At 39.8% G+C, this 14735-nt stretch overlaps 1 protein-coding gene across 1 annotated transcript in view; it reads right to left on the bottom strand.

Annotated features, from left to right (window-relative positions):
* Positions 1-2688: 2688 nt before the first annotated feature.
* Positions 2689-14735, bottom strand: part of LOC144349284 (menin-like) — a 59155-nt gene continuing 47108 nt past the window's right edge. Inside the window, exons 6-7 of the mRNA XM_085507632.1 lie at positions 4814-5741; positions 2689-3397 (exon numbers count right to left, since the gene is read on the bottom strand). Coding sequence (XP_085363758.1) covers positions 4823-5741 — 919 coding nt within the window. The 3' untranslated portion in view covers positions 2689-3397; positions 4814-4822. The remainder of the gene's footprint in view (positions 3398-4813; positions 5742-14735) is intronic.

The raw sequence follows: 14735 nt of genomic DNA, 5'->3' as shown, positions 1-14735 counted from the left end.
CATCAGAGATGGTACGTCAAATATGCAAATGATCATCAGAGATGGTACATCAAATATGCAAATGATCATCAGAGATGGTACATCAAATATGCAAATGATCATCAGAGATGGTACGTCAAATATGCAAATGATCATCAGAGATGGTACATCAAATATGCAAATGATCATCAGAGATGGTCCATCAAATATGCAAATGATCATCAGAGATGGTACATCAAATATGCAAATGATCATCAGAGCTGGTACGTCAAATATGCAAATGATCATCAGAGATGGCACATCAAATATGCAAATGATCATCAGAGATGGTCCATCAAATATGCAAATGATCATCAGAGATGGTACATCAAATATGCAAATGATCATCAGAGATGGTCTGTCAAAATGCAAATGATCATCAGAGCTGGTACGTCGAATATGCAAATGATCATCAGAGCTGGTATGTCAAATATGCAAATGATCATCAGAGATGGTACATCAAATATGCAAATGATCATCAGAGATGGTACATCAAATATGCAAATGATCATCAGAGATGGTACTTCAAATATGCAAATGATCATTAGAGATGGTCTGTCAAAATGCAAATGATCATCAGAGATGGACCATCAAATATGCAAATGATCATCAGAGATGGTCTGTCAAAATGAAAATGATCATCAGAGATGGTACGTCAAATATGCAAATGATCATCAGAGATGGTCCATCAAATATGCAAATGATCATCAGAGCTGGTACATCAAATATGCAAATGATCATCAGAGCTGGTATGTCAAATATGCAAATGATCATCAGAGATGGTACATCAAATATGCAAATGATCATCAGAGATGGTACATCAAATATGCAAATGATCATCAGAGATGGTACTTCAAATATGCAAATGATCAACAGAGATGGTATGTCAAATATGCAAATGATCATCAGAGATGGTCTGTCAAAATGCAAATAATCATCAGAGATGGACCATCAAATATGCAAATGATCATCAGAGATGGTACTTCAAATATGCAAATGATCATCAGAGATGGTCCATCAAATATGCAAATGATCATCAGAGCTGGTACGTCAAATATGCAAATGATCATTAGAGATGGTCTGTCAAAATGCAAATGATCATCAGAGATGGACCATCAAATATGCAAATGATCAACAGAGATGGTATGTCAAATATGCAAATGATCATCAGAGCTGGTATACAAATATGCAAATGATCATCAGAGATGGTATGTCAAATATGCAAATGATCATCAGAGATGGTACATCAAATATGCAAATGATCATCAGAGATGGTACATCAAATATGCAAATGATCATCAGAGATGGTACTTCAAATATGCAAATGATCAACAGAGATGGTATGTCAAATATGCAAATGATCATCAGAGCTGGTATACAAATATGCAAATGATCATCAGAGATGGTACATCAAATATGCAAATGATCATCAGAGATGGTACATCAAATATGCAAATGATCATCAGAGATGGTACTTCAAATATGCAAATGATCATCAGAGATGGTAGTTCAAATATGCAAATGATCATCAGAGATGAACCATCAAATATGCAAATGATCATCAGAGATGGTACATCAAATATGCAAATGATCATCAGAGATGGTACTTCAAATATGCAAATGATCAACAGAGATGGTATGTCAAATATGCAAATGATCATCAGAGCTGGTATACAAATATGCAAATGATCATCAGAGATGGTACATCAAATATGCAAATGATCATCAGAGATGGTACATCAAATATGCAAATGATCATCAGAGATGGTACTTCAAATATGCAAATGATCATCAGAGATGGTAGTTCAAATATGCAAATGATCATCAGAGATGAACCATCAAATATGCAAATGATCAACAGAGATGGTACGTCAAATATGCAAATGATCATCAGAGATGGTATGTAAAATATGCAAATGATCATCAGAGATGGTCCATCAAATATGCAAATGATCATCAGAGATGGTACATCAAATATGCAAATGATCATCAGAGATGGTATGTCAAATATGCAAATGATCATCAGAGATTGTACGTAAATTATATGCAAATGATCATCAGAGATGGTCCATCAAATACAGGTCAACTTACGGGTTAACATACCAAGTTCATGTCAGTGTGAATTATTAGCCTACTCTCACCAAATTAACATTAAAAATTATCAACTAACTCTCCCCAAGTCAACAGTGAGAATTATCAATAAATTCGCACCAAGTTAACAGGGAGAACTAGCAACCCATTCACCATGTCAAGTGAGAACTAGCAACCTACTCACCAAGTTAACAGTAAGAACTAGAAACTTATTCACCAAGTTAACAGTGAGAATTATGAACCAACACTCACCGGGTTAACAGTAAAGAATTATCAACCAACTCACCAAGTAAAGGGAGAACTAGCAACTCACTCACCATGTCAAGTGAGAACTAGCAACTCACTCACCAAGTAAACAGTAAGAACTAGAAACTTATTCACCAAGTTAACAGTGAGAATCATCAACCAACACTCACCGGATTAACAGTAAGAATGATCACCCTAATACTACTCATCAAATCAACCAGCAGCAATGTGATAAAACATTAATTAATTACCATTTTACATGTTCATGTAAATATTATTGATTAACATAATTGCAAGGATAAAGAAGGGGTTAATAACCTAAACACCCACAAATCTGTAAACCTTCTTTTTATTTTCTCTGCTTTGTTTTTCTTACATCTTACAAGGTATTATACAATTTAGGATCCATCTCTGAAAAGCCCCCCCCCCCCCCAAAAAAAAAAAACTTCATACATGTTCAAGAGTGAACAATTGTCTGTGAAATCGTAGGATAAAGTGTGTATTCGGTGACTGGCATATCACCCAAATCCCTCTGTGCTTTCTACATTATAAATACATATAGTGAAACCAAAACATCATCAGAATCTCACATTATTTACAACACATGGAAAGTGTTACCATGGTTTCCATATAAGTTTTGTAACTATTATCTTATTGTGCTTATATATCATTCATGTATGATCCACATCTCATAATATGTGAACTCTTCACATTTTCTATAAATAGATACACACTAACCACATGGTGCATTTTTTTAGAATTTTTTTAAAATGGTTGACACCAAATAAAAAACAAACAGAATGTAACCAACACAAGAGTTAAATGCTCACATGAAATACAGTGGTTGACACTGACCTCTGGTTGGATCATAACATGTAAGACATCACTCAGTGAAAAAAGGTTAACACAGATAAATGAAAATTTGAATAAACACTTGTGGATAATATCTGCAATAAAATATTAATTAACATCAAAATCTTTAAGTCATTCACATGTCTCCATCTGTAACCACTGAAACGGTTGGCATGGTAATTAAAGTCATCTGAAATAAATTAATTAAACAATTAGTTTGATGTGTGATACCACATTTAAAAAAAAAACAAGATGCCTGCCAGTCGGCCATCTTGTCACTGACATGTATCCTAACATGTATAATCTATGTACCAAGTTTGAATGAAAACTGACACAGCATGTAAAAAATACAACATTTAAAAGCTGCCAGTCGGCCATTTTGAATTGAATCGCTAAACCACTGCAAGTGCATATGTCCCACATAAAGTATTAGGCACATGAAGAATGAATGGAATCGGTCCAAAAGATTCTAAATTATGACTCTGGACGCACGGACGGACGGACGCACAGATGGATGCACGGATGGTCGGAGGACATGTATCCTGACATGTATAATCTATGTACCAAATTTGAATGAAAAGCATGTCCAAAATACAACATTTTCAAAAAACAAAATGGCTGCCAGTCCGCCAATTTGAATCGAATTGCTAAACCACTGCATGTGCACATATCCCACATAAAGTACATGCAAAGAATGAACGGAATTTGTCCAGAGGATTCTGAAATATGACTCCGGACGGACAGAGACTGAATTATAAGTCCCTGTTTTCGGACTTCGTCTGAAGGGGCACTAAAAATACACTACAAGAAAAAGTAAGTTATGTAGTAATGAATTTACCGTAGAACAGGAGTTGTAACTAAAATGTGATCACTGTAAATCACAGAATCACATGCATGAGATGCAATGCACATTTCAATTAAAGAACTGAAGATAGCATTAGAAAATGAACAAATCTGCGAGAGGTCTGTAGTATCTATATATGTAATATCAAAGCATTCAGACTTGTTGTTTTTAACAAGAAGTCCAAAATATAATTTTTTACCAAAAATTACAAAAATATCAAAATTAGAGAATTGAATATATCATCACAAAATGAACAAATCTGAGAGAGATTTACTTGCAGTGTATATATGTATAATATCAAAGCAATCAGACTTGTTGTTTTTAACACAAATTTTCACCGAAAATTTTCATCAAAATCAGGAGAATTGAAGATATCATGAAATGAACAAATCTGAGAAAATCAAAGAGAACCTTCTTAACCTCAACTTTCCCTTCTATATATGCCTATATGCATAGGATTTGAGGTTTGTGTCAGCCAGTATTCAGACCTATATTCTTTTAAGGAACTTTTTTTATCTATCAAACCCATTGTCATGTCAGGTCAAGTGAGCGGCCATGATTGGGCCATAATCAGTATTATTGAACCATTCAACAGTATTTTTTACTATTGTTATTGACGTTCCACGACCTATCTACCTATTGGAATCTCAACACAAAACACGTCATATTTTATGTCTGACTCGGTAAATCTGATATACAAGCTTTTACGAAAGACCTCATTTCAACATAACTTTGAACAAATGTAGGATTTATAGAACTTACTGTACTGGCTTATTCTCTTCGTGGTCGTCTGCGCTGACTGACATAATCATATTCAGTAGCTGACCGACTTCTTTTCACAACTGTGGTCTGTGACTGTGCAGTTAATTGTAGCTGAATAGCACTGGTATTCACTTTGCCATGGGACGTCAACAAGTCTTTTAAACCTTTCATTTTGGCACTGGTGAAAGTGATGTTGGTTGGTATCATAACAGGCAGAGCATCACGACATGTCACACCACCCTCATCTGATGCTACACTATGTGGACCAGATCTACTCTGCCGATGAAGGACCATCTCAGCAGGACTTTCTGCTTTCATAACGGATTCCATTGTCATTCCAGGAAATGCACTACCATTCGATTGAGAGCTCAAGAAATCATAAAAATCCGTTTTGGCATCCCATGTACTTGTTGTGGTGAAGGGAGTGGCAGTGGTAGTGGTGACGGTGTCTAATAACTCAGATGGAACCTCACAGTCAGATCCTGCTATGGCTGCTATGTTACTTTCCTCTTTCTTATCATCTTTGCGACTTGCCTTCACATCTTGAGCCAAACCTTTTTCTGTAGACTGGTCTTTGTTACCATCTCCATTAGTTGTACATTCACTTTTGTCTTCCATATCCATGGTTTCTTCATCATTGGTTTTTATATGAAGATATTCTCGGACACGGGGAGAGAATTTGGCAATACAGGTGATGAAATGTTTGGCCCATCCAATATGAAGCACAGGTGTACAGCTGCCTTCTTCCCATTGACATATACCATCATAGAATTGTAAAACATATGCAAAACACTGTGGATCGCATAATATTGTCTTTTCTTGCAAACATTTGGATAGACTGGCTGTTTTCAACATATTTGGTATTAATTCATGAGCAATTTCGAGAAACTCCTTGTAGATCTCCTCATCTTCTCGATTATAATTATACCTGAAAAAAAATAATCTCTAGTTTAAAGATGCTATTTGAGAATTAACTGATTAGTTATGTTTTGTCAAATTATTATGCAACATTGAGTAACTAGCAAAGGGGTTTTCTCTTCATTCATTTGGAGTATGGATTACTGAGAAAGCGCTTCATCACCTGGCCATAAAGTAGTTCAACCATTTTTATCGGTTGGGGTTTTATTTTTATAAAATTAATTTGACTTCATGAGGTTGCTTGTGATAATGCTTTCTAAATTATACTCCAATCATCTTTTCTAAATTCATTAATTTTTTCGGGATCCCAACAATTCAGTCAAAGACAAATGTTGATTCTAAGATGACTTTGTTTTCTGATCTAAATTCATTGCTAACAGAAGGAGTCGAGATTACAAATGACTAGTGTTTTATAAATTGTAAACAAGCAGCCTCTCGGCTGAGATAGCTCCGCTGTTAGCAATGCACATTTCAATTAAAGAACAGAAGATATCATTAGAAAATGAACAATATGCATAGTATCAATGCTATGGGACTTGCTGTTTTCAACAAGAATTCAAAAATATCATTTTTAACCATAAATGATTGTGGTTTTTAACAAGAAGAAAATATCACTTTTTACCAAAAATGACAAAAATATTCACCAAAATTAGAGAATTGAAGATATCATCATAAAATGAACAAATTTGAGAGAAGTCACATGTAGTACATGTATATGTAATATCAAAGCAATTGGACTTGTGGTTTTTAACAAGAAGTCAAAAATATCACTTTTTACTAAAAATGACAAAAATATTCACCAAAATTAGAGATTTGAAGATACCCGGTATCATGAAATGAACAAATCTGAGAGAGGTCTACCCAAGGTACATAAACACCAAGTATCATAGCATTCAGGCTTGTAGTTTTCAAGAAGAAGTCAAAAAAGTAAAACATTGACACGGACGACGACGGACAATCACTCATATGATAAGCTCCGCTCGACAAAGTCGACAGCGAAGCTAAAAAAAGTCATGGTTTTTGAAGAAACACAAGGATTACATCTAACAGTTGCCTAAATTATGGTAACAATTATGGCATCATAGACAAGCCATGCATGGCACAGTGCCCATTAGTTATCGAATTTAAAATATATAGTTTCGTTTATAGTAATATAGCTGGAATATCAACATGTCAGGAATATGATTATGATGATTGTTTAACATTTAAATGTTTGACATTTGTATTTGATTGTCAAACGAGTATTGAGATATATTGCTCTTGGAACAGCATTAATTAAAACAAAATCAGCCATTTTGAATACATGTATAATGAATATATAAAATTTGAACATAGTCGGTCAAAGCATGTCAGATATATGGCTCTAGAAGCCCATTCATTAAAACAAAATGGCCACTTGTCAGCCATTCTGAATCCGATCTAAAAAATAAAATAACGTGCATCAGGAACCCGTAATGTCTAATGTATGTACCAAGTATGAACAAAATCCGTCCATAAATGCCAGAAATACTTGATAATTCATGATTTTTTAGCACAAAAATGGCTGGAATAATGGAATGAGATGTGATAGAGGGGTGGGGCTTATTGGTCTGACATAAATGGGCTGGAATAGTGAAATGAGATGTGGTAGATGGGTGGGCTTATTGGTCTGACATAAATGGGTTGGGACAATGGAATGAGATGTGGTAGATGGGTGGGGCTTATTGGTCTGACATAAATGGGCTGGAACAATGAAATGAGATGTGGTAGATAGGTGGGCTTATTGGTGTCACAAAAATGGGCTGGAACAAATTCATGAAATGAGATGTGGTAGATGGGTGAGACTTATTGGTCTGACAAAAATGGGTTGGAACAATGGAATGAGATGTGATAAGAGGGGTGGGGCTTATTGGTCTGACATAAATGGGCTGGAACAATGAAATGAGATGTGGTAGATGGGTGGGGCTTATTGGTCTGACAAAAATGGCTGGAATAATGGAATGAGATGTGATAGAGGGATGGGGCTTATTGGTCTGACATAAATGGGCTGGAACAATGAAATGAGATGTGGTAGAGGGGTGTGGCTTATTGGTCTGACATAAATGGCCTGGAACAATAGAATGAGATGTGGTAGATGGGTGGGGCTTATTTGTCTGACATAAATGGCTTGATACAATGGAATGAAATGTGGTAGATGGGTGGGGCTTATTGGTCTGACATAAATGGGTTGGAATAATAAAATGAGATGTTGTAGATGGGTGGGGCTTATTGGTCTGACAAAAATGGGTTGGTACAATGGAATGAGATGTGGTAGATGGGTGGGGCTTATTGGCCTGACATAAATGGGTTGGAACAATGGAATGAGATGTGATAAGAGGGGTGGGGCTTATTGGTCTGACATAAATGGGCTGGAATAATGAAATGAGATGTGGTAGATGGGTGGGCTTATTGGTCTGACATAAATGGGTTGGGACAATGGAATGAGAAGTGGTAGAGGGGTGGGGCTTATTGGTCTGACATAAATGGGCTGGAACAATGAAATGAGATGTGGTAGATGGGTGGGGCTTATTGGTCTGACAAAAATGGGTTGGAACAATGGAATGCAATGTGGTGTGATAGAGGGCTTGAGCTTATTGATCTGACATAAATGGGTTGGAACAATGGAATGAGATGTGATGGAGGGCTGGGGCTTATTGGTCTGACATAAATGGGCTGGAACAATGAAATGAGATGTGGTAGAGGGCTTGGGCTTATTTGTCAGACATAAATGGGTTGGTACAATTGAATGAAATGTGGTAGAGGGCTTGGGCTTATTGGTCTGACATAAATGGGTTGGAACAATGGAATGAGATGTGATGGAGAGCTGGGGCTTATTGGTCTGACATAAATGGGTTGGAACAATGGAATGAGATGTGATGGAGGGCTGGGGCTTATTTGTCTGACATAAATGGGTTGGTACAATTGAATAAGATGTGATAGATGGGTGGGGCTTATTGGTCTGACATAAATGGCTTGGAACAATGGAATAAGATGTGATGGAGGGCTGGGGCTTATTGGTCAGACATAAATGGGCTGGAACAATGAAATGAGATGTGGCAGAGGGCTTGGGCTTATTGGCCTGACATAAATGGGTTGGTACAATTGAATGAGATGTGATAGATGGGTGGGGCCTATTGGTCTGATATAAATAGGTTGGAACAATGGAATGAGATGTGGTAGATGGGTGGGGCTTATTGGTCTGACAAAAATAGGTTGGAACAATGGAATGAGATGCGATAAGAGGGGTGGGGCTTATGGTCTGACATAAATGGGCTGGAATAATGAAATGAGATGTGATGTGATAGAGGGCTGGGGCTTATTGGTATGACATAAATGGGCTGCAACAATGGAATGAGATGTGGTGGAGGGCTGGGGCTTATTGGTCTGACATAAATGGGTTGGAACAATGGAATGAGATGTGATAGATGCGTGGGGCTTATTGGTCTGACATAAATAGGTTGGAACAATGGAATGAGATGTGTTGGAGGGCTGGGACTTATTGGTCTGACATAAATGGGTTGGAACAATGGAATGAGATGTGATGGAGGGCTGGGGCTTATTAGTTTGACATAAATGGGTTTGTACAATTAAATGAGATGTGGTAGATGGGTGGGGCTTATTTGCCTGACATAAATGGGTTGGTACAATGGTATAAGATATGGTAGATTGGTGGGGCTTATTGGTCTGACATAAATGGGTTGGAACAATGGAGTGAGATGTAATAAGAGGGCTGGGGTTAATTGGTATGACATAAATGGTTTGGAATAATGAAATGAGATGTGATGTGATAGAGGGCTTGGGCTTACTGGTATGACATAAATGGGTTGGTACAATGGAATGAGATGTGGTAGAGGGCTTGAGCTTATTTGTCTGACATAAATGGGTTGGTACAATTGAATGAGATGTGATAGATGCGTGGGGCTTATTGGTCTGACATAAATGGGTTGGTACAATTGAATGAGATGTGATAGATGCGTGGGGTTTATTGGTGTGACATAAATGGGCTGGAACAAATTCATGAAATGAGATGTGGTAGATGGGTGGGGCTTATTGGTCTGACAAAAATGGGTTGGAACAATGGAATGAGATGCGATAAGAGGGGTGGGGCTTATTGGTCTGACATAAATGGGCTGGAATAATGAAATGAGATGTGATGTGATAGAGGGCTTGGGCTTATTGGTATGACATAAATGGGTTGGTACAATGGAATGAGATGTGGTAGAGGGCTTGGGCTTATTTGTCTGACATAAATGGGTTGGTACAATTGAATGAGATGTGATAGATGCGTGGGGCTTATTGGTCTGACATAAATGGGTTGGTACAATTGAATGAGATGTGATAGATGCGTGGGGTTTATTGGTGTGACATAAATGGGCTGGAACAAATTCATGAAATGAGATGTGGTAGATGAGTGGGGCTTATTGGTCTGACAAAAATGGGTTGGAACAATGGAATGAGATGCGATAAGAGGGGTGGGGCTTATTGGTCTGACATAAATGGGTTGGAACAATGGAATGAGATGTGGTAGAGGGCTTGGGCTTATTTGTCTGACATAAATGGGTTGGTACAATTGAATGAGATGTGATAGATGTGTGGGGCTTATTGGTCTGACATAAATGGGTTGGTACAATTGAATGAGATGTGATAGATGCGTGGGGTTTATTGGTGTGACATAAATGGGCTGGAACAAATTCATGAAATGAGATGTGGTAGATGGGTGGGGCTTATTGGTCTGACAAAAATGGGTTGGAACAATGGAATGAGATGTGATAAGAGGGGTGGGGCTTATTGGTCTGACATAAATGGGCTGGAATAATGAAATGAGATGTGATGTGATAGAGGGCTGGGGCTTATTGGTATGACATAAATGGGTTGGAACAATGGAATGAGATGTGGTGGAGGGCTGGGGCTTATTGGTATGACATAATGGGCTGGAACAATGAAATGAGATGTGATGGAGGGCTGGGGCTTAATGGTCTGACATAAATGGGCTGGAATAATGAAATGAGATGTGATGTGATAGAGGGCTGGGGCTTATTGGTATGACATAAATGGGTTGGAACAATGGAATGAGGTGTGGTGGAGGGCTGGGGCTTATTGGTCTGACATAATTGGGTTGGTACAATGGAATGAGATGTGGTGGAGGGCTGGACTTATTGGTCTGACATAAATGGGTTGGAACAATGGAATGAGATGTGATGGAGGGCTGGGGCTTAATGGTCTGACATAAATGGGCTGGAACAATGAAATGAGATGTGGTGGAGGGCTGGGACTTATTGGTCTGACATAAATGGGCTGGAATAATAAAATGAGATGTGGTAGATGGGTGGGGCTTATTGGTCTGACATAAATGGGTTGGGACAAAGGAATGAGATGTAGTAGAGGGGTGGGGCTTATTGGTCTGACAAAAATGGGTTGGAACAATGGAATGAGATGCGATAAGAGGGGTAGGGCTTATTGGTCTGACATAAATTGGCTGGAATAATGAAATGAGATGTGATGTGATAGAGGGGTGGGGCTTATTGGTCTGACATAAATGGGCTGGAAAAATGGAATGAGATGTGGTGGAGGGCTGGGGCTTATTGGTCTGACATAAATGGCTTGGAACAATGGAATGAGATGTGATGGAGGGATGGGGCTTATTGGTTTGACATAAATGGGTTTGTACAATTAAATGAGATGTGGTAGATGGGTGGGGCTTATTTGCCTGACATAAATGGGTTGGTACAATAGTATAAGATGTGGTAGATTGGTGGGGCTTATTGGTCTGACATAAATGGGTTGGAACAATGGAGTGAGATGTAATAAGAGAGCTGGGGCTTATTGGTCTAACATAAATGGGTTGGAACAATGGAATGAGATGTGATGGAGGGCTGGGGCTTATTGGTCTGACATAAATGGGCTGGAACAATGAAATGAGATGTGGTGTGATAGAGGGCTTGAGCTTATTGGTCTGACATGAATGGGTTGGAACAATGGAATGAGATGTGATGGAGGGCTGGGGCTTATTGGTCTGACATAAATGGGCTGGAACAATGAAATGAGATGTGGTGTGATAGAGGGCTTGAGCATATTGGTCTGACATAAATGGGTTGGAACAATGGAATGAGATGTGATAGAGGGCTGGAGCTTATTGGTCTGACATAAATGGGCTGGAACAATGAAATGAGATGTGGTGTGATAGAGGGCTGGGGCTTATTGGTCTGACATAAATGGGTTGGAACAATGGAATGAGATGTGATAGAGGGGTGGCGCTTACCGGTGTGACATAAATGGGCTGGAATAATGAAATGAGATGTGGTAGATGGGTGGGGCGCTTATTGGTCTGACATAAATGGGCTGGAACAATGAAATGAGATGTGGTGTGATAGTGGGCTTGAGCTTATTAGTCTGACATAAACTGGAAGGAATAATGAAATAAGATGTGATGTGATAGAGGGCTGGGGCTTATTGGTATGACATAAATGGGTTGGTACAATTGAATGAGATGTGGTAGATTTCTCCGAACCTGCCTATTCACATAGTTCGTACCCAACATAGACTCCGGTCAGTCAAAATGACTATTTTGAACTGTTGGCATTAATCAGCGATTCTGCCGGTGATGGAGAGATAGAATCTAGGTCAGGGGAAGCCCCATGACCCCAAGATTCTTTTCCCTTACGTCACAAACCACGTAATTGAGGCCATATGGCAGCGCTATTAATGGCTGGACAATCACTCTGGTTCCTTTCTCTCTGCCTCAAGGACTTAGACCAATGCTACGGAAAGAGTGGGGTGGTTGGGGGGGACCCAGAGTCTATGGTGTGTATGAACTATGTGAATAGGCGGGTTCAAAGAACCCTCTGCCTAAATTCACTACGTTCAATTACCCACCATAGACACCGGTCAGTCAAAATGACTATTTTGAACTGTAGGCAGAGTCAGACGCCGATAGGTGGCGGGTTTTCCGAGCAAACAGAAACACTCTACAGTAATCACTCAACACCTTAGTTAAGACCCAAAAAGGGTGGTGTCTTACCTTGCCTGTGCTGTCCCAGGAGCCAAAATGCTGCTACAGTGACAGGGTTCGGTGTGCCCAAGAAAGCAAGACCCCAACCCAATTCTGGGGGTAGTAAGCTTTTGAAGTAAAGACCGAAACAGTTCTGCATGAGGGCATAGGCCGAAGAACACACCCTGGGAGCTTCCAGGTAGTGCTGATGGTAGAGAAATCTGTCCACAAAAACTGCCGAGACTTATTGCATATGTGCAGGGACCCTTGTGGTCGTTCGGGCAGGGTCAGCAAACCATGACTGCGACGGGACCCAACCTAAAGAGACCCTCCTCAGGATGGGTTGGAACAATGGAATGAGATGTGATGGAGGGCTGGGGCTTATTGGTCTGACATAAATGGGCTGGAACAATGAAATGAGATGTGGTGTGATAGAGGGCTTGAGCATATTGGTCTGACATAAATGGGTTGGAACAATGGAATGAGATGTGATGGAGGGCTGGAGCTTATTGGTCTGACATAAATGGGCTGGAACAATGAAATGAGATGTGGTGTGATAGAGGGCTGGGGCTTATTGGTCTGACATAAATGGGTTGGAACAATGGAATGAGATGTGATAGAGGGGTGGCGCTTACTGGTGTGACATAAATGGGCTGGAATAATGAAATGAGATGTGGTAGATGGGTGGGGCGCTTATTGGTCTGACATAAATGGGCTGGAACAATGAAATGAGATGTGGTGTGATAGTGGGCTTGAGCTTATTAGTCTGACATAAACTGGAAGGAATAATGAAATAAGATGTGATGTGATAGAGGGCTGGGGCTTATTGGTATGACATAAATGGGTTGGTACAATTGAATGAGATGTGGTAGATTTCTCCGAACCTGCCTATTCACATAGTTCGTACCCAACATAGACTCCGGTCAGTCAAAATGACTATTTTGAACTGTTGGCATTAATCAGCGATTCTGCCGGTGATGGAGAGATAGAATCTAGGTCAGGGGAAGCCCCATGACCCCAAGATTCTTTTCCCTTACGTCACAAACCACGTAATTGAGGCCATATGGCAGCGCTATTAATGGCTGGACAATCACTCTGGTTCCTTTCTCTCTGCCTCAAGGACTTAGACCAATGCTACGGAAAGAGTGGGGTGGTTGGGGGGGACCCAGAGTCTATGGTGTGTATGAACTATGTGAATAGGCGGGTTCAAAGAACCCTTTGCCTAAATTCACTACGTTCAATTACCCACCATAGACACCGGTCAGTCAAAATGACTATTTTGAACTGTAGGCAGAGTCAGACGCCGATAGGTGGCGGGTTTTCCGAGCAAACAGAAACACTCTACAGTAATCACTCAACACCTTAGTTAAGACCCAAAAAGGGTGGTGTCTTACCTTGCCTGTGCTGTCCCAGGAGCCAAAATGCTGCTACAGTGACAGGGTTCGGTGTGCCCAAGAAAGCAAGACCCCAACCCAATTCTGGGGGTAGTAAGCTTTTGAAGTAAAGACCGAAACAGTTCTGCATGAGGGCATAGGCCGAAGAACACACCCTGGGAGCTTCCAGGTAGTGCTGATGGTAGAGAAATCTGTCCACAAAAACTGCCGAGACTTATTGCATATGTGCAGGGACCCTTGTGGTCGTTCGGGCAGGGTCAGCAAACCATGACTGCGACGGGACCCAACCTAAAGAGACCCTCCTCAGGATGGGTTGGAACAATGGAATGAGATGTGATGGAGGGCTGGGGCTTATTGGTCTGACATAAATGGGCTGGAACAATGAAATGAGATGTGGTGTGATAGAGGGCTTGAGCATATTGGTCTGACATAAATGGGTTGGAACAATGGAATGAGATGTGATGGAGGGCTGGAGCTTATTGGTCTGACATAAATGGGCTGGAACAATGAAATGAGATGTGGTGTGATAGAGGGCTGGGGCTTATTGGTCTGACATAAATGGGTTGGAACAATGGAATGAGATGTGATAGAGGGGTGGCGCTTA

Source organism: Saccoglossus kowalevskii, chromosome 2, assembly GCF_978046115.1.
Source record: "Saccoglossus kowalevskii chromosome 2, keSacKowa6.1, whole genome shotgun sequence".
Taxonomy (NCBI): domain Eukaryota; kingdom Metazoa; phylum Hemichordata; class Enteropneusta; family Harrimaniidae; genus Saccoglossus; species Saccoglossus kowalevskii.
This window is presented reverse-complemented; position numbering and strand designations above follow the sequence as displayed.